This window comes from Canis lupus, chromosome 25, assembly GCF_048164855.1.
Source record: "Canis lupus baileyi chromosome 25, mCanLup2.hap1, whole genome shotgun sequence".
Lineage (NCBI taxonomy): Eukaryota > Metazoa > Chordata > Mammalia > Carnivora > Canidae > Canis > Canis lupus.
In genome coordinates, this window is record NC_132862.1 from 10,906 (window position 1) to 33,432 (window position 22,527).

The 22,527-nt window shown below is 34.8% G+C and overlaps 1 protein-coding gene across 5 annotated transcripts; it reads right to left on the minus strand.

Moving 5' to 3' along the window:
• Positions 1–65: 65 nt before the first annotated feature.
• LOC140616750 (olfactory receptor 6C6-like) lies at positions 66–21,432 on the minus strand. 5 transcript variants are annotated; one of them, XR_012017121.1, is made up of 4 exons: positions 21,306–21,411; positions 12,736–12,821; positions 6,157–6,208; positions 66–167 (listed from the first exon to the last, which is right to left on the minus strand). XR_012017121.1 is itself a non-coding variant. In XM_072797511.1 (4 exons), the coding sequence occupies exon 4, from the start codon at positions 5,578–5,580 to the stop codon at positions 4,603–4,605; it is 978 nt and encodes a 325-aa protein (XP_072653612.1). In that variant the 5' UTR covers positions 5,581–5,799; positions 6,157–6,208; positions 12,736–12,821; positions 21,306–21,411; the 3' UTR covers positions 4,580–4,602. The 5 variants fall into 5 exon arrangements, 4 of the variants coding, with proteins under 4 accessions (XP_072653612.1, XP_072653614.1, XP_072653613.1 ...); XM_072797511.1 differs by lacking the exon at positions 66–167 and adding an exon at positions 4,580–5,799; XM_072797513.1 differs by lacking the exon at positions 66–167 and adding an exon at positions 4,580–5,799 and having other exon boundaries at positions 6,130–6,208.
• Between the last annotated feature and the right edge of the window lie 1,095 nt (positions 21,433–22,527).

Here is a 22,527-nt window from a genome sequence, read left to right on the forward strand (position 1 = left end):
AAAAATAAATTTATTAGTTAAAAAAAAGAATGTCTTAAATTATAAGACTTGAAAGTCAGAATTACCTGTTGATCCGTGGGCTGCAGAATGGCTATTGTGTTAGCAGACATGAAAACCACATGAATCTTATTGTGCCTCTACACAGAGCTCTTGAATGGTCAGGTGCACTGCCAATAGAAAGCCATATTTTGAAAGGAATCTTTCCTAGAGCAGTAGGTCTCCACAGTGAGCTTAAAACCTTAGTAAGCCTTGTTCAAACAGATGTGCTGCCGTTCAGCTTTAATATTCCCTTTAGAGAACACAGGCAGAAGACAGTCAGCTTAATTCTTGTTTTTTTTTTAAAGACTTTATTTATTTATTTATTTATTTATTTATTTGAGACACAGAGAGAGAGAGAGAGAGAGAGGCAGAGACACAGGTAGAGGGAGGAGCAGGCTCCATGCAGGGAGCCCAATGTGGGACTCGATCCCGGGACCCCGGGGTCATGCCCTGTGCTGAAGGCCGCGCTAAACTACTGAGCCACCCAGGCTGCCCACCAATGGACTTCTTGATGCAGGATCTCCACAAACCTCCAACTGTGAGAAATGCAGTGTATGTAAAGTGCAACAGTGCAAAACAAATAAAAATGACATATACCTGTCCTACATTTTGTTTGTCCATTCATCACTTGGAGGTTACTTCCGTGGCTTCTGCTTTTTGGCTCTTATGCCTGATGCTTCTATGAAAATGTGTGTAAAAGTTTTTGTGTGAACCTATGTTTTCAATTCCTAGGTTAAGAATTTCTGGGTTATATGGCCCCTCTGTATTTAACTTGATGAACTGCTGTATTTTTCCAAGGGGCTGCACATTTTACAATCCCACCAGCAATGTATGAGGGTTCCAAATTCTGTACACGATCACTTGTTATTATGTACAATAGCACTTGTTATTGTTTGTGATAGATATAACCAACATATATGTACGAACAGAGTCACAAAGGTACACACACATACACATACGTATTTTAACTGTCTTACTGGCTGTAAAGTGGTATGTGTCTGGTTTTAACTCTCATTTTCCTAATGACTACTCTTCTCAAGTGTCCTTCTATGTGCTCTTTGCCTGTTTGTATAGCTTCTTTAAGTCCTTTGTCTATATATTATGGAGTGTTTGTTGTTCAGTTGCAGGAGTTATTTTATGTAAATTTAACCAAGGAAGTGCCACATTTTTACCAAGAAATAACAAAAACATAAAATTTAAGAAGTCCTGAATAAATAAAAAGACATCTCATGTTATCGTATAGTAGACTTGACATTGTTAATTAAGATGATAATAGTCTCAAACTGACCCATAGAGTTAATGCAATGTAATCCTTATTAAGTTTTCAACTGAATCTTTTGCATAAATGAGCATTCTGATCCTAAAATTCATATGGAATTGCAAGGGACCCTGAGTAACCAAAACAATACTGAAAAAGATGGGCAAAATTGAAAGAGAAATACTTTCCAATTTCAGAACTTAATATAAAGCTACAGTGATCAAGACCATGTGATACTGGCATAGCAATTGAGCAATAGCTCAAAGGAATAGAACTGAGACTCCTGTAATAGACCCATTTATGGTCCATTGATTTTTAACAAGGGTGCCAAGTTTATCCAATGGGAAGATAATAGCCTTTTCAACAAAGCATGTTGTGATAACTATTATCATGGAGAAGGTGACTTTACTCTCTACTTCAAACCATGCACAAACATTAACTCAATAGAAACATTTCAGGTTGTACTACAAAGCTGTGGTCATCAAGACAGTGTGGCTCTGGCACAAAAACAGACACATAGATCAATGGAACAGAATAGAGAATCCAGAAGTGGACCCTCAACTTTATGGTCAACTAATATTCAACAAAGGAGGAAAGACTATCCACTAAAGAAAAGACAGTCTCTTCAATAAATGGTGCTGGGAAAATTGGACATCCACATGCAGAAGAATGAAACTAGACCACTCTCTTGCACCAGACACAAAGATAAACTAAAAATGGATGAAATATCTAAATGTGAGACAAGATCCCATCAAAATCCTAGAGGAGAACACAGGCAACACCCTTTTTGAACTCAGCCACAGTAACTTCTTGCAAGATACATCCATGAAGGCAAGAGAAACAAAAGCAAAAATGAACTATTGGGACTTCATCAAGATAAGAAGCTTTTGCACAGGAAAAGAAACAGTCAACAGAACTAAAAGACAACCTACAGGATGGGAGAAGATATTTGCAAAAGACGTATCAGATAAAGGGCTAGTATCCAAGATCTATAAAGAATTTATTAAACTCAACAGCAAAGAAACAAACAATCCAATCATGAAATGGGCAAAAGACATGAAGAGAAATCTCACAGAGGAAGACATAGATATGGCCAGCAAGCACATGAGAAAATGCTCCATATCACTGGCCACCAGGGAAATACAAATCAAAACCACAATGAGATCCCACCTCACACCAGTGAGAATGGGGTAAATTAACAAGACAGGAAACAACAAATTTTTTTTCTTATTTTTTTTATTTGTGTTCAATTTACTAACATACAGAATAACCCCAGTGCCCGTCACCCATTCACTCCCACCCCCCGCCCTCCTCCCCTTCCACCACCCCTAGTTCGTTTCCCAGAGTTAGCAGTCTTTACGTTCTGTCTCCCTTTCTGATATTTCCCACACATTTCTTCTCCCTTCCCTTATATTCCCTTTCACTATTATTTATATTCCCCAAATGAATGAGAACATATAATGTTTGTCCTTCTCCGACTGACTTACTTCACTCAGCATAATACCCTCCAGTTTCATCCACGTTGAAGCAAATGGTGGGTATTTGTCATTTCTAATAGCTGAGTAATATTCCATTGTATACATAAACCACATCTTCTTTATCCATTCATCTTTCGTTGGACACCGAGGCTCCTTCCACAGTTTGGCTATCGTGGCCATTGCTGCTATAAACATCGGGGTGCAGGTGTCCCGGCGTTTCATTGCATTTGTATCTTTGGGGTAAATCCCCAACAGTGCAATTGCTGGGTCGTAGGGCAGGTATATTTTTAACTGTTTGAGGAACCTCCACACAGTTTTCCAGAGTGGCTGCACCAGTTCACATTCCCACCAACAGTGTAAGAGGGTTCCCTTTTCTCCGCATCCTCTCCAACATTTGTTGTTTCCTGCCTTGTTAATTTTCCCCATTCTCACTGGTGTGAGGTGGTATCTCATTGTGGTTTTGATTTGTATTTCCCTGATGGCAAGTGATGCAGAGCATTTTCTCATATGCATGTTGGCCATGTCTATGTCTTCCTCTGTGAGATTTCTGTTCATGTCTTTTGCCCATTTCATGATTGGATTGGGAAACAACAAATGTTGGAGAGGATGTGGAGAAAGGGGAAGCCTCCTGCACTGTTGGTGGGAATGTGAACTGGTGCAGCCACTCTGGAAAACTGTGTGTGGAGGTTCCTCAGAGAGTTAAAAATAGATCTGCCCTACGACCCAGCAACTGCACTGCTGGGGATTTACCCCAAAGATCCAGATGCAGTGAAATGCCGGGACACCTGCATCCCGATGTTTATAGCAGCAATGTCCACAATAGCCAAACTGTGGAAGGAGCCTCGATGTCCATCGACAGATGAATGGATAAAGAAGCTGTGGTCTCTATATAATGGAATATTCCTCAGCCATTAGAAACGACAAATACCCACCATTTGGAACTGGAGGGTATTATGCTGAGTGAAGTAAGTCAGTCGGAGAAGGACAAACATTATATGGTCTCATTCATTTGGGGAATATGAAAAATAGTGAAAGGGAATAAAGGGGAAAGGAGAGAAAATGAGTGGTAAATATCAGTGAGGGAGACAGCACATGAGAGACTCCTACCTCTGGGAAACGAACTAGGGGTGGTAGAATGGGAGGTGGGCAGGGAGTGGGAGTGACTGGGTGATGGGCACTGAGGGGGGCACTTGATGGGATGAGCACTGGGTGTTATGCTATATGTTGGCAAATTGAACTCCAATAAAAAATTATATAAAAAAAAGAAATCAAAGACCTAAAAGTATGGTATAAAACAGCAAATTTCTTAGTGTAAGCGGTAGGTATCCATCTTTGCAACTTTGGATTAAGCAATGGTGTCTTATATATGACCCCCAAAGCACAAGCAACAAAACAAAAAATAAAAAATTTGACTTCATCAAAATTAAAACTTTTGTGACCAAAGGACACTAACAGGAGAGTAGAAAGACAACACCAAGAATGAAAAAAGTACTCACAAACCCAATCTAAAAGGTGTCTAAGTAGTTTTAAAGAAACCTATTGGAAAGCCTTGTGAGGCTTGAATATAATAACATGAACTTATCCCTTGTAATTGCCTTAGAAAAGAAGATGGTTAACAGTCCTGACTTAACATAGTAAAATAAATCAGAACATAAACCTGAAGTTAAATTTTTTCTTCTTAGGGCCACATGGATAGGAGTTACAGCATTAAATATCTTTTAATTTTTCCACTCATATTTCTCTGAAGGACAGAATAACTAAACTTACAAAATGATTTCAAATTTTTATTTACTTTTTTCTCCAAGATTTGAAACTTGAATCTTCTCTTTATTTTCTGGAAAGAGAGAAAATCTTTTGGAGTGTGTCCTTGAAGGCTTGTTTGACTTGCTGGTTTCTGAGACTGTAAATGAAAGGGTTTAATAAAGGGGCAACCGAGGTATAAATAACACTTACACCTTTGGACAAAGTCACCCTTTCCTTCGCTGTTGGCTTTATGTAATTAAAGATGCAGCTACCATACGTAAGGGAGACCACAATCATATGAGAAGAACAAGTAGAAAAAGCCTTGGTTCTTTTCTGAGCAGAGGGGATCTTGAGAATGGTCTTGATAATGTATGTGTAAGAAAGAATCACTAATAGTAAGGTCACCAGAAGTGTTACAATAGCTAAGGCAAACGAAAGCAATTCCAAGAAACGAGTGTCAGTGCAGGAAAGCTGCAGCACAGGGGAAATGTCACACATGAAATGATCAATTATTCCGGAAACACAGAAATCCAGTGTGAGGCCCACAGCTAATGGTGAAAATGACAGCAGAAAGCCCACGGCCCATGAGCTGAACAGGAGTTGGTAGCACATTTTATTGTTCATGATGATCAGGTAATGCAGGGGTTTGCAGATTGCTACATAACGGTCAAAGGACATGGCAGCCAGCAGGTAAAATTCTGCAATTTCTAATTGGAGGAAAAAGAATAACTGAGATGCACAACAATTGTAGGAAATGACTTTGTTTTTAGTTATGAGGCTTATCAGGAATCTGGGAATACAGACTGTTGTCATTGAAGCTTCCATAAAGGAGAAATTTCGGAGGAAAAAATACATGGGAGTCTTGAGGCTGGGATGTAGCAGGGTGAGAAGGATGATGGTTAAGTTTCCAGTCATGCTCAGCACATAGTTGATGAAGAGAAACGTAAAAATCACAATTTGCAGTTGTGGGTCATCGGTCAGCCCCAGGAGAAAGAACTCAATCTTTGTTGACTGATTCCTCATTTTAGACTTGAGGCTTATGAAATCAACATAGGAAAACATCTCCAAGAGTGGAAAGAAGAGAGATTTTTTTTTTAAAAACCTCAGAAAAAATATAATCAGAAATGTAAGCAAGTTTAAAAGGTTGATCCAATTTAACAAGACAGATGATACTTAAAAATACAGCACAGATTAACCTAGGCGCCTCTGACTGATTGTTCCACTTTTGCACAGGCATGATAACGACATTACCAATTTGTTTTTCTTTTAACCTATTTGAACCTGAAAGAAAATGGAAATTTTAGCTGATCATTTCCAAATTATTTAATTCTGTTTCAATGTTCTAGGTAAAACATCAGCTTGTCTGTATTTGCTCTGAATATCTAAAAAATTATTTGAGAAAGTTCTTCTAACACATCAAAAACGATACCAATGTCAACTTGTAATGTTTATTCAAAACTCCTTAGCTCACTAACATGTTTTAAACAGAGGTGAAATATGGAAATAATGAGATACACATTTTTGTATGATTGAAATTTCCTGACATATACTATTATTTATTTTGTCCCGATGCAGTAATTCCCCATTGTCTCTTTATCTCATTTTACTTACTTATTATTTTTCTTTGGTTTCACATACCTCAGTCTTCTCATATCAGTTGCTTTTAATCATGAAATTTTGACTCTTGTATCTACATAAAAAAAAGAAGAATATATGACAGTTCAAAAGTCAGGGAATTCTACCTCACTTGTACTTCTGAGATTACTTTCATTTAGGATCTAGATATTTATCACAAATTACAAGTGACCTAGCATATCTAGGATACATTGATGTGAATTTCCCCCTATGGGAATATGGTAGAAACGGGGGTCAAAAATAAAGGATAAATTTTCTCTCTTTTATAATATATTTTTAAACTCAATATTTCAAGAGGAAAGTTAATTGCAAAGCTTTTCTCCAGAAGGATTCTAAAAACAGATATGCATTCTGGAAATTATATGCATCTGTTAATAACTTTCACTTCCACTCACAGTCATTAAATGACAACCCAGATATTACAAATAATTCAATTAGAATCTTCTTCGAGGCCAGATACGATTCATTTTCTCTATCTTCTTTTCTTGTATATTAAAATGAAGGAAAATGTCTCTATAAAAATCATAAATGAAAATGTAATGCTCTAAATGTAAAGACGTCTTGGGAAATCTCTCATATGAAAGGAACCCAAATTTTGTAACGAATATTTCTTGCTTCAAAGTGTGTACTAACAAACAGAACGGTTTGATCTGTTTTGCTCATAAGAGACACAGGGGATTAATTAAAAATTTTAAAGAAAGAAAAAAATAAATATCCCCTGGAGACTAATGCTGGGGGAATACCAGTTATGTACAAAATAAAACTAAACCAAACCAAAAAACAAAGAAGGAAATAAACTACTTTGAATTACTGTAAGCACAAACTGAATTTCATGAAATGCAAAACAGAACAGATATTCTCCCAAAAGAAAACTAGAAATAATTTAAACTCTACAGTTAATATCAACACAAATTTCAGATATTCCACTGTCCTGGAACAATATGACCAATTCTGCACATTAAGAAGGTTTACCCCAAAGAGAAACCTCTCCCTTGCTTCCTTAGTCTATGTTAGGATTTCATTAGCTGGTGACCCACGCTCCAAATTGGAAGTGTGGCAATACTTAAATGTTGCGCGATTTTAAAAAATTTGCAACAACATGAAATATAAAGAAAAAAAGCCATCAAATACACCATGTAGGTCATCTGTTCCATTTGATGCTCCATCTGCTACTCAATATAGTAGTATGTGTTTATAACAAAAAAGAATCTTCTACTAGATAAGCATGATAGAATCGTTATTTTCAGGACATTAACATTGATACATTATTAACGTGTACTTCTCCAAGCCTATTTAAGTTTCACCAGTGACTAAAAATTTTTCTTTATAGAAAAAAACACTGTTTATAACTACATGTTAATTTAATTTCCATAATGTTTTGGTCGCCTTTAATTTGACATAGTTCCCTAGTCTCTCCTAACTTTCAAGAACATTCCTTGAAAATTCTTTTTTTTTTCTTCTTAAATTGACTCTAAGTCAATCTTAGAATTTTAAACCCCATATACTTAACGTACAGTGTTATATTAGTTTCAGGTGTATAATACAGTGATTCAACAATCCCACACATTACTCAGTGCTCTTGAAGATAAGTGCAATCTTTTTCTTTTTTAATTTTATTCCTGAGAGAGAGAGAGAGAGAGAGAGAGGCAGAGACGCAGGCAGAGGGAGAAGCAGGCTCCACGCAGAGAGCCCAACGCGGGACTCGACCCCGGGTCTCCAGGGTCACGCCCTGGGCTGAAGGCGGTGCTAAACCATTGAGCCACCCAGGCTGCCCCAGTAAGTGAGATCTTATTCCCCTTCTTAGATTTCACTCATTCCCCCATGCACCTCTCCTCTGGTGACCATGTATTTGCTCTTTATAGGTACGCCTCTTTTTTTCTTTGTTTATTGGTTTTGTTGCTAAATTCGACATAGTGAGATCAAATATTTGTCTTTCTCTGACTCATGTTGCTGAGCATTATATTATGCTGCTAGCATTGTGTTCTTTACATACATCCATGTTGATGCAAATGGTACAATTTCATTCTTGTCTTTGTATGGTAATAGTTCATCTCTCTCTCTCTCTCCACACACACACACACACACACATTCTTTATCCATTTATCTATCCATGCACACTTGAGCTACTTCTATATCTTGGCTACTGTAAAGAATGCTGCAAAAACATAGGAGTGCATGTATCTTTCCAAATTGGAGTTTTCATATTCTTTGGACAAATGCCCAGAGGTGGGATTAATGGATTACATGGTAGTTCTGTCTTTACTTTTTAAAGAAACCTCCATACTGCCATCAACAGCGGCTGCACCAGTTTACATTTTCACCATCAGTGCATGAGGGTTTCTTTTTCTCCACGTCCTTGTCAACACTTACTGTTTCTTTAGTTGTTATTTTAGCCTTTCTGGCAGGTGTAAGATGATATCTCAGTTTAGTTTAGATTTGCATTTTCCTGATGGTGAGTGACGCTGAGCATCTTTTCAAATGTCTGATGGCCATCTGGTTGCGTCCTCTGGAGAAATGTCTGTTCATGTCTTCAGCCTATTTGTTAATTGAATTATTTGGTTTTTATGGAGTTGAGTTGCATAAGTTCTGTCTATACTTTGGAGACTCACCCTTTATCAGATATGTCATTTGCAAATATTTCCTCCCATTTGGTAGATTGTCATTAAGTTTTGTGGATAGTTTCCTTCAGTGGGCTGGAGATTTTATTTTGATGAAGTCCCAATAGTTTATTTCTGCTTTTGTTTCTTTGCCTCAGGAAACACGTCAGGAAAAATGTTGCTATAGCCGATATCAGGGAAATTACAGCCTGTGCTCTCTTCTGGAATTTTTATGGTTTCAGGTGTCACATTAGGTCCTTAATTCATTTAGAATTTAATTTTATGTTCTGTGTAAGAAAGTGTTCTGATTTCATTCCTTTGCATGTAGCTTTCCAGTTTTCCCAGCCCCACTGGTGGAAAAGATGATCTTCCCACTGCCTATTTTTGTCTCCTTTGTCAAAGAGTAATTGAATCATGGTTTGTTTCTGGGCTTTTTATTCTGTTCCATTGATGTCTGTATCTACTTTCCCTCTTGTACCATACTGTTTTGAGTTTGGTTTAAGTATGGTTTTGTTATGCCTCCAATTTTGTTCTTTTTCAAGATTGCATTGGTTACTTGGGTTTTTTTTGTAATTCCATACAAATTTTAGGCTGTTCCTTTTACTTTTATGAAAAATGCTGTTAGTTTTTCATAACGATTACATTAAATGTTTACATTGCTTTGGGTAGTATAGATATTCTACTAATGTTTGTTATTCTAATCCATGAGCATGGAATATCTTGCCATTTGGTTGTATCATCTTCAATTTCTTTCATTGATGTTTTACAGTTTTCAGAGTACAGGTCCTTCACCTCTTGCTTAAGGGACAGGCAATATTTACCTTTTTAAAATTCTACACTGAAGCACAAATGGGGAAATTAAGTACTGGCCTCAGATCTTAGCAGCTCTGTCACCAAGATTGTTGCCCAGTGCATTTTCCATTTGAACATCTTCCTTTCTTAGCTTTATGAAAAGCAATTTTATTCTCTTGAAATTCTTCCTCATACTTACCTTTATATGACACCGATGAGCCATAAGATTACTTCAGAAACATACAGGAAAATGTCTTCTATTTGTGCTAGCATATTCAGCCAGTTCCCACCTGTGCCGGATATACTATATTGTAGATTTTCTTTGCTAAAATTATGTCAGTTTCCTCCTTTATTTTAAACAGTCACACTTGTGCCGTGAAGAATAGAATGCAAATCATTGCTTCTCTGCCACTCTCTAGCAAAGTTCACCCTAGTCAAATTTGATTTGCCCTGTCTCTATTTTATATTTGCTCAAAATAAACAGTCACAAAATACATATGGAATGTTAGAAACCTTAAAAAAATGTGGAAATAATATGATAGTCCTCTTCAATAATGTTAATCTTAAAACTTAGGAAAGCAATATTTAAAGAGAGGACTGAGAGGGATATACCATCATTGAGTTATGAGTACACATTCTTAGTTTGGCTTCCCTTCGCTTGCACTTATAGCTCAAATTTTCCAAGTCTACTTGTTTGGGCCTCAAAACAAAGTTGTTCATTGATCTCCTGGGAACAAGGCCAAGTCCAGGCCATATCTGTGCTCTATTATAGATCATGAGGGATTTCTGGAAGCCATTGTTGCATTTCTCAATAGCCTTTTAACTCTTCTCTATGGTGAATCTCCCTTGAGAATAATTGTGTTCATCTTTGTATCCCACAGAGGACCTGAAATGTTGACTTCTACAAAATAATTACTTCCATTAATCACAATTACTTAACATTTCATGAGTAATAAAAGCAGTTGTGAAACTTACTTTCTTATAAAAAATAAACCCTCAATCTATTTTTAATCATCTGGAAATATAAATTTTTCTAAATATATCCTCTTTGTTGTTTTTCCTTAGGCTTTGTTGGTGTTGAAGCATTGAGAAGCAAGTTTATTTCATAGTTCTAATTTAAATAATAGCTATTATAAAGCACATAGTTTGGTCATTTTTAAAATGCTAATACACATGTTAATTTAAACCTTAGTACAAATAGCAATTTTTAAAAAGATTTTTATTTATTTATTCATGAGACACACACACACACACACACACACACACAGAGGCCAGAGACATAGGCAGAGTGAGAGGCAGGATCCCCATGGAGGCTTGATGTGGAACCCTATCCCAGGAACCCAGGATCACGACATGAGCTGAGCCAAAGACAGATGCTCATCCACTGAGCCACCCAGGTGCCCCACAAATAGCAATATTTAATTCAGTGTCAATTTGCCCATCCAATATTCATCATTGCCTATATATTTATTCATCATATTTTAAATATTTTAAAGAGAGATATTGCCACTAATACTAATATTTTGTTTATTCAAGATTTAGAAAATGTATTATTTTGATTATTTTAATGTTGTTTATATTTCTAAAATATTTTGGTAATAAAAATTATATGTGACTAGTAGAAAGGTATACATTTGTTACATAATTATATAAACTAATAATGCATAATTATATAAACTAATAATGCATATTAGTTAATATCAAATAAGTGTATATCTAAATAAAATAATAAAACATACATTTAACATAAAAATACAATTGTCAGTTCACATAGTGACATAAGTTCAGATAGTGACATAGTTACTAATGCAGAAGTAAATCACAGCGGGGATGCAAGATTTTTTGGAAATTACTTATCAGAAGAGGGGAATTAGACTGTGGAGAAAAATGGAAGAAAAGCAGGCATAACTCAAATTTATGACAGTATATACTGTGTTTATTTAATCTAGTAAAGGAGAACTCATATGATAGTGTTGACTTTATATAGTTGTACATTGTGAAACGATTACCATGATAGGGTTACTTAACAATATATCACTTGTAACTTGTATATTTACTCTCTCTCTCTCTCTTATTTTATTTATTTATTTATTTATTTATTTATTTATTTATTTATGGTGAGAACATTTAAGATTTACTCTCAGCAACTTTAAGTATGCAATAAGGTAATCTTGTAGATCAGTTTTGTTGCAATAATGAAATGGTGTTCTGTTTTTACCCTAAAAGCCCAATTAATAGGCCACAGGAAACTCTATTATATTCATGGAGGGCACATGTGCAATAATGCTTCAATTGGTAGCATGCTCATCTTCATGAATTTTTGTAATTGCTGCTTAGATATAGAGGCTTAATCCCAATTTAGGTTTGGGATTTGTTTTGCAGAAATTTAGGTTTGGGATTTATTTTTGGCAACTTTCAGCAAGAGGTACGTGTTTAATTGTCTTCTTTTTTTTATTCTTAGCAGCCATTGTTGATTAATGGCTGGATCCATTAATTGATTATGTGTGGCAAATAGTTATGCTCTGAATCTGTCATTTACCATTTGTTTATATATTGTTACAGTTTATATGGAAAAGCTCAGATGAAAAACTACCTTATTTCTATTCAGTAGTCAAAGTTGGTTCTCTAGGATCTTTTTGTTGGTATCTTTATGAATACATGGCTTTATAAATTTTGTATTTATTGTATAGGTCACATTAATGATTGCCATAAATATTTCAAGGGAGGCTTAAATTGGCATCACTCTCTCTTTGAAGTGCTTTTGCTACAGGGAAAAAATCCTCTTTTGGACAGTATACTTTTCTTCTTAATTGTTTCCTTCTCATCTTGCAGCACAAGTGTTCCCAGGCTCATGCTGTATTTTTCTGTATTGGACCTAGACTGAGTCATTTCTCCAAAGAAATCTCCTTACATTGGTTAGGAAATGGTAAATCAAGAAGAAGAATCTGGGGACTAGCTGTGATAATTACTATGAGTTCGATCATCCTTTCTAGGTATTTTCAGTGGACAGGGCCAGCGAACATTATATATATATATATATATATATAATTTCAAAGCAAAATGCCTATCAGTGCAATTTCAATGTACCATTCGAACTTAGAACTACAGTATTTTTATGAAACCACTTTTAGCTTTATCTCAGAATAAGAGCCCTGGCTATGAATAGAATTAGATAAAATTGTATCACACTAACCTTCATTTACTTCTTTTCCTCACACTGCACATACAACAGCATTAGAATAGCAGTGACAGCACTATCATCCATGATATTATTCCTACCTAGGAGCAATTTAAGACATTTTAAGCTATTCTTTCTGCCCTTAGATTAAATCCCACTTGGATGTACAGTTAGATTATAACATTTAAGATCGTTTGGAATACTTCTGCTTCATTTAGTTATCTCATCATCTAAATATACATTTATTTATATTTATTCCAGTTCGGTGTAATGACTTATGCTACTAAGATACACATTTCCTTCCACTCCTTTCATCACAATTAATTTTGACTTGCCTTCTAAGGATTTTGGAGGCAGATTCACTGAGCCATTTAAAATTTAAATAAAAAAATAATACTGAACATTGGCTAAATAAGAAGGCTAGAAAACATCTTCAGGGCTTTTGTTCTTAAAACATATCAATATCTTACCTTTCTGAAATCCTTACCATCAAGTAAATATTAACAGTGAACATCTGATAAATTAGTCAATGGCAATTTCATTGATGCTCAAGGTAAGAAAAGGACTCTAAAAAAATACATGAGATTTAAGTCTTAAAGAATGTCCATTTGACAGTCCAAGAGAATATTTTGACTGGTTCCACTTAATTTCTGGTATTTTAAATAAAAGAAAGTGATTTCTATTGTGCTAGGTGGAAAACTCCCTTAGTAATGTATTAATTTTGAAAGTCTATTTTTTTCATCTTATGCATTTACTGAGTTCTTTAGTTAAGCCTAATAAAAGTAATTTAAAAAATATATTTGAGGGTATCTCCAAAGCAATCTGCTTTTCTGATCATGTTTTCCTGTTTCTTTTTCCTTTATTAAAATGTTCAATAAAGTAATTGATCATGCTCAACTTAATATATTAAAGAAAAGGAAAAGAAGTTAATTAATACTAATTAATAATTTATTTATTTAATAATAATGACAATAACATCTAGCTCAGCTTCATAATTACACTAAAATACACTTCTGGCACTGATTATTCATTCTTGACTAATTCAAGTTCATGGGAATCCTTCTCTCTGCCTGTGTGAAAGACAAGATCTCCACAGTTGATCCCACTGAATGGTTGGAAGAATTGCTCTGTTGGAATTATCTTTTACTCTTCCTCATAATCATTTTAGATGACCATTTCCCTGAATCAATCTGAATATTTTATGCTTCTTTGATTCAATGAAGATGAGTAGACTCAGGTTTTTAGTAGTCATGCAATTGTATATAGAAACAAATCAAGAGAAAAATCACTAAATCACATTTAATAGTATTTTCAGAAATAGTAATGCACATATCTGTAGGGGTTTAGGCCGAATATCTGGTCAAAACCTCATGGTCTATAATTTATGTGGCACTTACTAGGACAGATAAGTAGCTGTTTTATTTATTTTACTTTTCTTTTCATTGGAATTAATTCTTAACATTAGCAAAGTCATTATTTATTTCAGTAGTATTTAAGGACTTATTTATCTCACTTAGTTCTTATAACACAGTTACTACACTTTATTATCTTTGTTCCTAAATGAAGAACTGAGGTTCAGAGAGGTTATGCACATTACATCAATTCATATACTAGCAACTAGTGTCAAATGTGATACGCAGTTAAAGTCTGTTCTCTTGAATTGTGTACCACATAGCCCGTATTCATTTGGAAACACACAGATGGAAACACAGTAACTTCCTGTCTTTAACTGAAAGACTACACTGATGTAATAAAAGAATGTACTATCCTCTTTTTATTTGATACAAACAGCTGCAAATTATAACCCTAATACATTCCATTTAATCTGATAAAATGTTGAACTAAGTAATGAACCAATGATAAGGTTTGAGAGATGTTCACTACCTTCTATATGCCTGACTTACCTCTACTTTTTGTATAGGTTCGCAAACACAGAATGGCTGGAATAGTAAAATATTAGTAAATTCCATCATTGTCATCTAGGGGAGCCAGCATTTCTGATAGCCTTTCCTTTGCCATTGAAAAAGTATATTTTCTATTATTGACATTTTGTCTTATCCTTCCCATTTTTTTTCCCACAGGAGGAATATGCTTATTTAACTGTATAGAGTAAGAAAGGACCAAATATATAAAATGAAAAAAAAAAGTATCAGAAAGCGTTTTAAAGCTCTTTGGCATGGTTTCCATGGAGATTCAACTTGAACAAGTACTTAATATTTTATCTATTCTCTCTGCCACTCATTCAAGGGGAATAAATCAGTGAATCAAAATTGTCAGAAGAGGAACAGGAAGGTACATAAACTACTAACACATAAAATATTGTCATTAGAAAGGAAATCCTGGAGGACAGGGTCCAATGTGACATAAAAAGAAAAACCCGAACAGGGAAACAACCTCACTAAGTGTGAAGTTTGCTTTCCTTGACATTGTTTTTCAGACAGAAATTACCAACCAAATATCTTAATTCCTAATGTAGATCTCTACTGAATGCGTCTCTATGTCATGCCATTTTTTTTAAACTGGTAATCTACCACATTGTACTAAGACTATTCCTTGATTCCATTATTATTAATATGCCTTCTAGTGAGAGTTTTTGGTATCATAATACTGTTATAATATTGTTTTTCCTGTTTATTGCTCACCAGCAGTGGCAGTTGAAAAGTTCTCATTTTAATTGATTAGAGTTCTAATTTATATGCCAATTATTACAGTAAGAGTTAGTACCTTCCCTGACTAGACTGTAATAATATAATTATGTGCAGACCAGATAATGTGAGTAAAAACACCAGTAAAATTGTGCTTATTCTAGTAAAAGCTATGCAAAATTTGCAAGTCTTTATAGGATTTCAAATATGTGTAAAAGAGAGCAAACAAGATTTTCTTTGTTTTGTTTTTCAAATTAGGTTATTATATTGACTGCTGTAGCTCAAGACCTTGGGCAAATTATGCAACAACTTACACATTGGTAAAAAAGGATAATCATGTCTAATTTGTCATATAGCCGTGGAGATTAAATATAATATGGTATGGAGCACACCTGGTTTTGCATATGATATAGAATGTATGCTCTCTATAGAAGAGTTGTTATTTATGAAATTCCTATCAAACTTTTAGGCAACACAAGAGTTAGTGGCTGCCTTGGGGCACCTGGGTGGCTCAGTTGGTTTAGCGGCCAACTCTTGATTTCTGCTAGGGTCATGATCTCAGGGTTGTAAGATTAAGCCCCATTTCAAGCTTTGTACCCAGTGCAGAATCTGTTTGTCCCTCTCCATCTACTTGTCCTCCAACCCTCATATGTTTTCTCTGTCAGAAAGAAAGAAAGAAAGAAAGAAAGAAAGAAAGAAAGAAAGAAAGTTTTTTTAAAAATTTAAAAATTAAAAGTTCGTGCCTCCCTAAACATTTATGTTATACTTTTTTTAGAAAAATAATGAAGAAAATAAGTTTATTAAAAAAGACATACTGCATGGCTTCATGTCTAGCAAAATACAATACATGACTTTCAAATAATTTGTAAGTAGTAACATATGCATCCAAGTTTATTAATCAAAGGGAAGAATTGGACAGGCACTACAAATAGTATGGAAAAACAATGGTGCTATAGATATTTATTTCCTGATTCAGATAACTTTAAAAGGAAAAATACTTTTATATCAGTAAGAGAAAAAAGTTTTAATAAATTGATTGAAACAGTGTTAACTATAAGTCATAACAGTATAAAACATTTTTTATTGGAGTTTGGTTAACACACATTAGTCTCAGTTGTACAACAGCATTTCAACAAGTCTGAACATTATGCTATGCTCACTGCAAGTGTAGCTGCCATCTACCACCATATGGAGATTATTACAATAGCGTTGATATTCCTTATGCTGTACCTTCTATCCTTGTAACTTATTTATTCCATAATTGAAAGTCTGGACACTCTACTCCCCTTCACACATTTTGCCCATCTCTCCATCCCTTCCTTCTGGCAACCATAAGTTTGTTCTCTGTATTTATGAATCTGTTTCTGTTTTGTTTGCTTGTTTTTTTATTGCTTTGTTTTGTTTTTGAGATTCCATATAAGTGAAATTGTATGGTATCTTTCTATGTGACTTTGTTCATTTGACAAAACATCCTTTAGGTCAATCCATATTGTTTTGAATGGCAGGATCTTATCCCTTTTTATGGTTGAGCAATATTCCATTAGATACACTCCCCCCCCACACACACACACCACATCTTCTTTATCCTTTCATCTATCAGTGTATACTTGGATTGCTTCCTGTATTGGCAATTGTGAATAATATGGCAAAAGACACAGGAGTTTATATATCTTTTGGAATTAGTGTGTTTGATAAGACATTTCGATTAATCAGAATAGTTAACACATGATTTATGTTCCATAACTACGTTTTATGTTCACAGTCATAAATCACTGACATGGAACCTAGAGATAGTTTTAAAGGAAGGCACAATCAGCCACATCCATATTATCAAACCTGTTTAGCAAGTGAGTTCAGCATTTCCTGTAGTGTGACATGGATATAGGAAGATAGTACAAATTAGTTTAAATTTCATTTTCTTTTGTTGAATCTTTATGATAACATTCATTAATACTACCCAAAACTTGTATTTGTTTGCATGAAACAGTACTTCAAGGACCAAATTTTGAAGGATTGTGTACTTTCTGGTCCCTTAGGATGTAAATAAAAGTATCCAGCATGAGAGCAACAGAATTATTGACAATCGCTACTCCTTTTGTCAATGATGCTTCTTTTTTTTCTTTTGCAGAAGAATTAACACAAATGGAAACAGAAATGGCAATCATGTGAATAGAACGAGTAGAGAAAAACGTTTTTCTCTGATTAGCAGATGTGATGTATATATAGAGCAAAATCACAAATGCCAAAGTAAATAGTAAAGTAGCCAAACAAAGTAAAAAGCCAATTACTCCTAGGAGCTATGCATTAGAATAAGATAGTAGTAAAAGGGAAAGATAGCCAGCCACATGCAAAGTGATCAATGACATTGGAAACACAGTAATCCAGTTGGCTGAGGAGTATAAGTTGTCAGAAATCTGCCCAGCAATGCACGTAGCATAAATAGGTTACAGGGTTTCCTGTTCATGATGGTTGTATACCTAAGGATCTTGCAAATGGCAACATAGTGATCAAAGGATGTGGCAATTAGAATTTGAATTCAGTCACCCCCATGAAAATAAATAAAAATAATTGGGCTGCACAACTGTTATATAAAATGATATTATCCCTGGTGGCAATTGCTCCCAGAAATCTAGGTATACATATAATTGTAAATGAGATTTTTAAGAAAGAGAATTTGTAGCTAAGAAATTCCCAGGCATCTGTAGATGAAAGCCCACCCAAGTTAGGGTGGTAATAGTCAGGTTTCTGTTGATGCCTAACATACATGTGATAACTAAGAAGACTAAAATCACAGTCAGAAGATCAGGATCATCAGAAAGGCTCTGCAGGACAAAATCTGGTTATTTCGCTGATGGTTATTCCTTTCTCTTCCATTTCATTTATTTTAGAGATATGAGACAATATTAATTAATCTGGAGGACATTACCCTAAGTGAAACAAGCTACACAGAACGATAAAAAATTGCATGATTCCACTTATATGAGATGTTACAATTAGTCTAACTCATGGAAATGGAGAGTAGAATGGTTGCTGCTTTGGGAAGGAGCATTGTGGGAAATAGGGACTTGCTTTTGGCTGGTATAAAGTTCAATTCTGTAAGATGAATAAGTTCTGAAGATGTTGAAGATGAATTATTTTGAAGAACATTGTTGCACCACATATTGCCTAGTGTTAACAACACTATCATTCCATTAAAAATATAAATGGATAGATTGCAAAATAAATTTTCACAAATATCATTTGTACTTATTCACAATTCTAGCAGGGAGCTATAGAGACCAATATTAATAACACCTGTTACTACTTATTGATAGCTAATTATGCTATCTGCTTGACAAATTAATTTCTATCCCTATAGTATATTATATATGATTTATCTGACACCTGATTCACCAGTGGGAAAATATATGTTAAGAGGTTATAGAAACCCTAAATGTGTCAATGATTTGCCTGCTTTAACATCCAAATTATACATCAGATAGGATGAAATTGAAATACCGTTCATAAGTTTTCTTTTACATTTTGAGTCTTCTTCAATTTTCTATCACTTAATTTTTTCTCAACAACTCCTGCTCTGTATTTCTCAATTGAATATATTGCTTAGGGATCATTAGGAATCTTGCACCACTAATTAGGAGGATAGTATATTTTCTCTTACTAAAAAGTGGTTTATATTATTTAAAATACTTTATAGAATTCATGATCTTTCATTTTCTCACACACACATCTGCACAATACAAATATGTCTTTCCAAAATATTTTAGATATTTAATACCTTAAGTGGAATGAGTGGGAGAGTATATTAACAGGTGAAATTATAACTTAATATGAAATAGAAACTTTTCCTCCATTAAGAAACTTTTATCTCCTACAAAATTTAAATGATTTTGCCATTTAGGCATTAAATTAACTTAAATACATGCCCAGTTTCAAACTAGTCCAAACCTACAGGAGGAGCTATACGTACATGTTTCACATAGACAGGAAGCAGAGCCTAGTGCCAAAGAGAAAGTGGAATTATCCTACATATCTAAGGCATCTATTTCTTCACTACTTTTTACAATATGTGTATACAAATGTATGTATGTGTCCATCTACCCATCTACCTGTATATCTATTGAGTCATTAGGGGATTTGAAAATATGGGGATAATACATATTGAAAATATGGGGATAATACATATACTTTTGGCACCATGCCTGCAAAAGTATATATTGTTAAAGATCTATGTTTTTGTTTTGTTTTGTTTTGTTTACTAATAGATGAATTATTGGACATACCCTATGTAGTAAGGAGTATTTTTTGGTTTTTAAAAGAAAGCATTCACAGTTTTCAATAAATCATATAGCATTTGAAGTTTTTTTCCTAGAGACACTGCAATATGGTAAAGGGAATTTCTGACAGAGATCAATGAAAATAAAAAAATTATACTTTCTGTATAGAGTAAAATATCACATCAATATTAACAGTGTCTCCTCCATTTCAAATGGTAATTGTCTTCATAAACAAAACCTTACAAAGTAAAATAATTACTTGCTTTATGCTTGTTGCACAAGTGTAACTAACAAAGGGTTCAGAAAAATGGGAACCAGAAGGACATATGAAGTTCTTTCAATTGAACACAAAATATATTAAATGTGCTTGTGAATTATTAGAAAGGAAAACAGAAAATCAAAGAAAAAAAGAATAAGTGCAACTGTGATTCAAAGAAGTTGCTCAAATTTCATGTTTGTATATTTTTAGTTGCTCTGCAAAATGTGTGTCTAATTCATGATACCACAGCATTTCATTTCCTTGAGAAAAATACAATCTTTCTTGCCCTGTTCATGAAGGCCTGCTTGACTTCTTGGTCCTTAGGCTGTAAATAAAGGGGTTCATCATGGGGGCTACTGATGTGTTTAGCACAACAACTCCCTTGCTCAGAGACACTCTGTCTTCCACTGAGGGTTTACTATACATGAAAACGCAGCTGCCATGGGAGATGGAGATGACAATCATGTGCGAAGAACAGGTGGAAAAGCCTTGGTCTCTGACCAGTAGAAGGAATCCTCAAAATTGTTCTGAGGATATATGTGCAGGACAGATCTATGAATGCCAGAGTGAACATTAATGTGAACACAGCACAGGAAAACCCCAGTATCTCTAGGAATTTTGCGTCTGAACAAGAAAGTTGCAGCAGGGGAAAATAATCACAGGTGAAATGGTCAATAATATCAGGCTTACAGTAATTAAGAGCAACATGAGCACAGGGGATACGATTAAGAAGGCAATCAGCCATGAAGAGTAAGCAAGGAGTATGCAGACTCTGGGATTCATGATGGTCATGTAATGCACAGGTTTGCAGATGGCATTGTATTGGTCATAGGACATGGCAGCCAGCAGGTAAAATTCAGTGACTCCCAACAGAATGAAAAACAATAACTGAACAATGCAAACGTTACTGGAGCTACTCAATATTCTGGGCTTTAGGCCATGAGATGTTTTCTTTAAGAACTTCTCTTGGCCTGAAAGAAGCAAAGACTCCTCTAGAGAACCCACTGAGTGGGTGGAGGGATTGAATCGCTAGCAGTTTATAGCAAATACCAACTACTGCCCTCAAACTTTCAGCTCTTTAGTCATCAGTATTCAAAGAAAAAAGGAAAAGTATGTAAACCTAATAATAAGATGATGTTTTTGAAACAATATTATTTCTTATTTATCAAATTCTAAGTTATATCGTTATCACAAAAAGTATATTGGCTCTGTGGTTTCAGAAATGTGGGTTAAATACAAATGGGCCACTTAGTATATATGTAACTTCATATATATATGTAACTTTAAATGGTACTTAATTTCCTTAAGTATCAGTTTTCTCTACCATGGATGTGAAATTCAAGGGTGTTTTGGGAATTAATTGAAGTAGTATAAATGAAAGTGCTATATGAACCACGTGGCACTTACTACACTTTCAGAAGAGCTGGCTTATTTATCTTCTTTTCCTTAACTTGGAATTGATCTCCAACTTTGGGCAGAATATTGATAGTAACTGTGATTAAGCAAAGACATTTATTCCAATGACATACTAAGGGTTTATATGTTCTATCTCATTCAGTCTTTATGACACACCTATGGAACTTTGTCTTTATTCCCAAATGAAGCACTAGGGTCAGTCTGGTTTTGTACCTTAGATATATTCATATAACTAATAAGTGTTCAATATAGCCAGGAACTACCTACAATTAAAGTCTAGACTTTCTTAAAGAAAGTATTATATAGCCTATATTCAATTAGAAACAGAGGCACAGAAATGGTAATTTCATGCTTTTCATTTAACGGAGAATGAATAAATTGATCCAATAAAACAAAATATACTTTCTGTCTCCCTTTCTGATATTTAAAGACTGCTAACCCTGGGAAACGAACTAGGGGTGGTAGAAGGGGAGAAGGGCGGGGGGTGGGAGTGAACGGGTGACGGGCACTGGGTTTATTCTGTATGTTGGTAAATTGAACACCAATAAAAAATAAATTAAAAAAAAACAAAAAAACAAAATATACTAATATCTATATGCAGTTGCAAAATAGGACTCCAGTATACCCTATTTAATCGAATTACAAGTTGAGCTGATAAGTAATGAAGCAATGATAAGGTTTGGGAGACTCCTTTGCCTCCCTAGACTCTGACTTAGCTCTGATTTTCACGCAGGCTCACTAACAGGCTGTGTGGCTGGAACATAAAAGACATTAGCAGTTGCCACTGTTGTACTGCGGGAAACCAGCACTCCTGGATAGAGGTCCTCCAGCGAACCCCTTTGCTTTCTATGTTAACGTCTTTGTCTTACACTTTCCATTTTATCTGGAGGGAATATATTTCCTTGAGTACAGAGCATGAGAAAGGAGCAAATATATGAAGAAGAAAAAAATATCAGACGATGTTTTAAAACTATGTGGCATGGTTTCTCCACAGATATTGTGTAACATGAGCAACTTAATGTTTTACCCGATCTCTTTGGCACTGGCTCACAGGGAATAATTCAGTGAATCAAAATTGCCAGAACAGGACTACACACAAAGCACTAAGGAATATAAAACATCATATACATTAGTAATGGATTTGAAAAGGAATCTTGGGGCACAGTGTCCAAAGAGACAGAAAAAAATAAAAAAAAAGCAAGCAAACAACCAC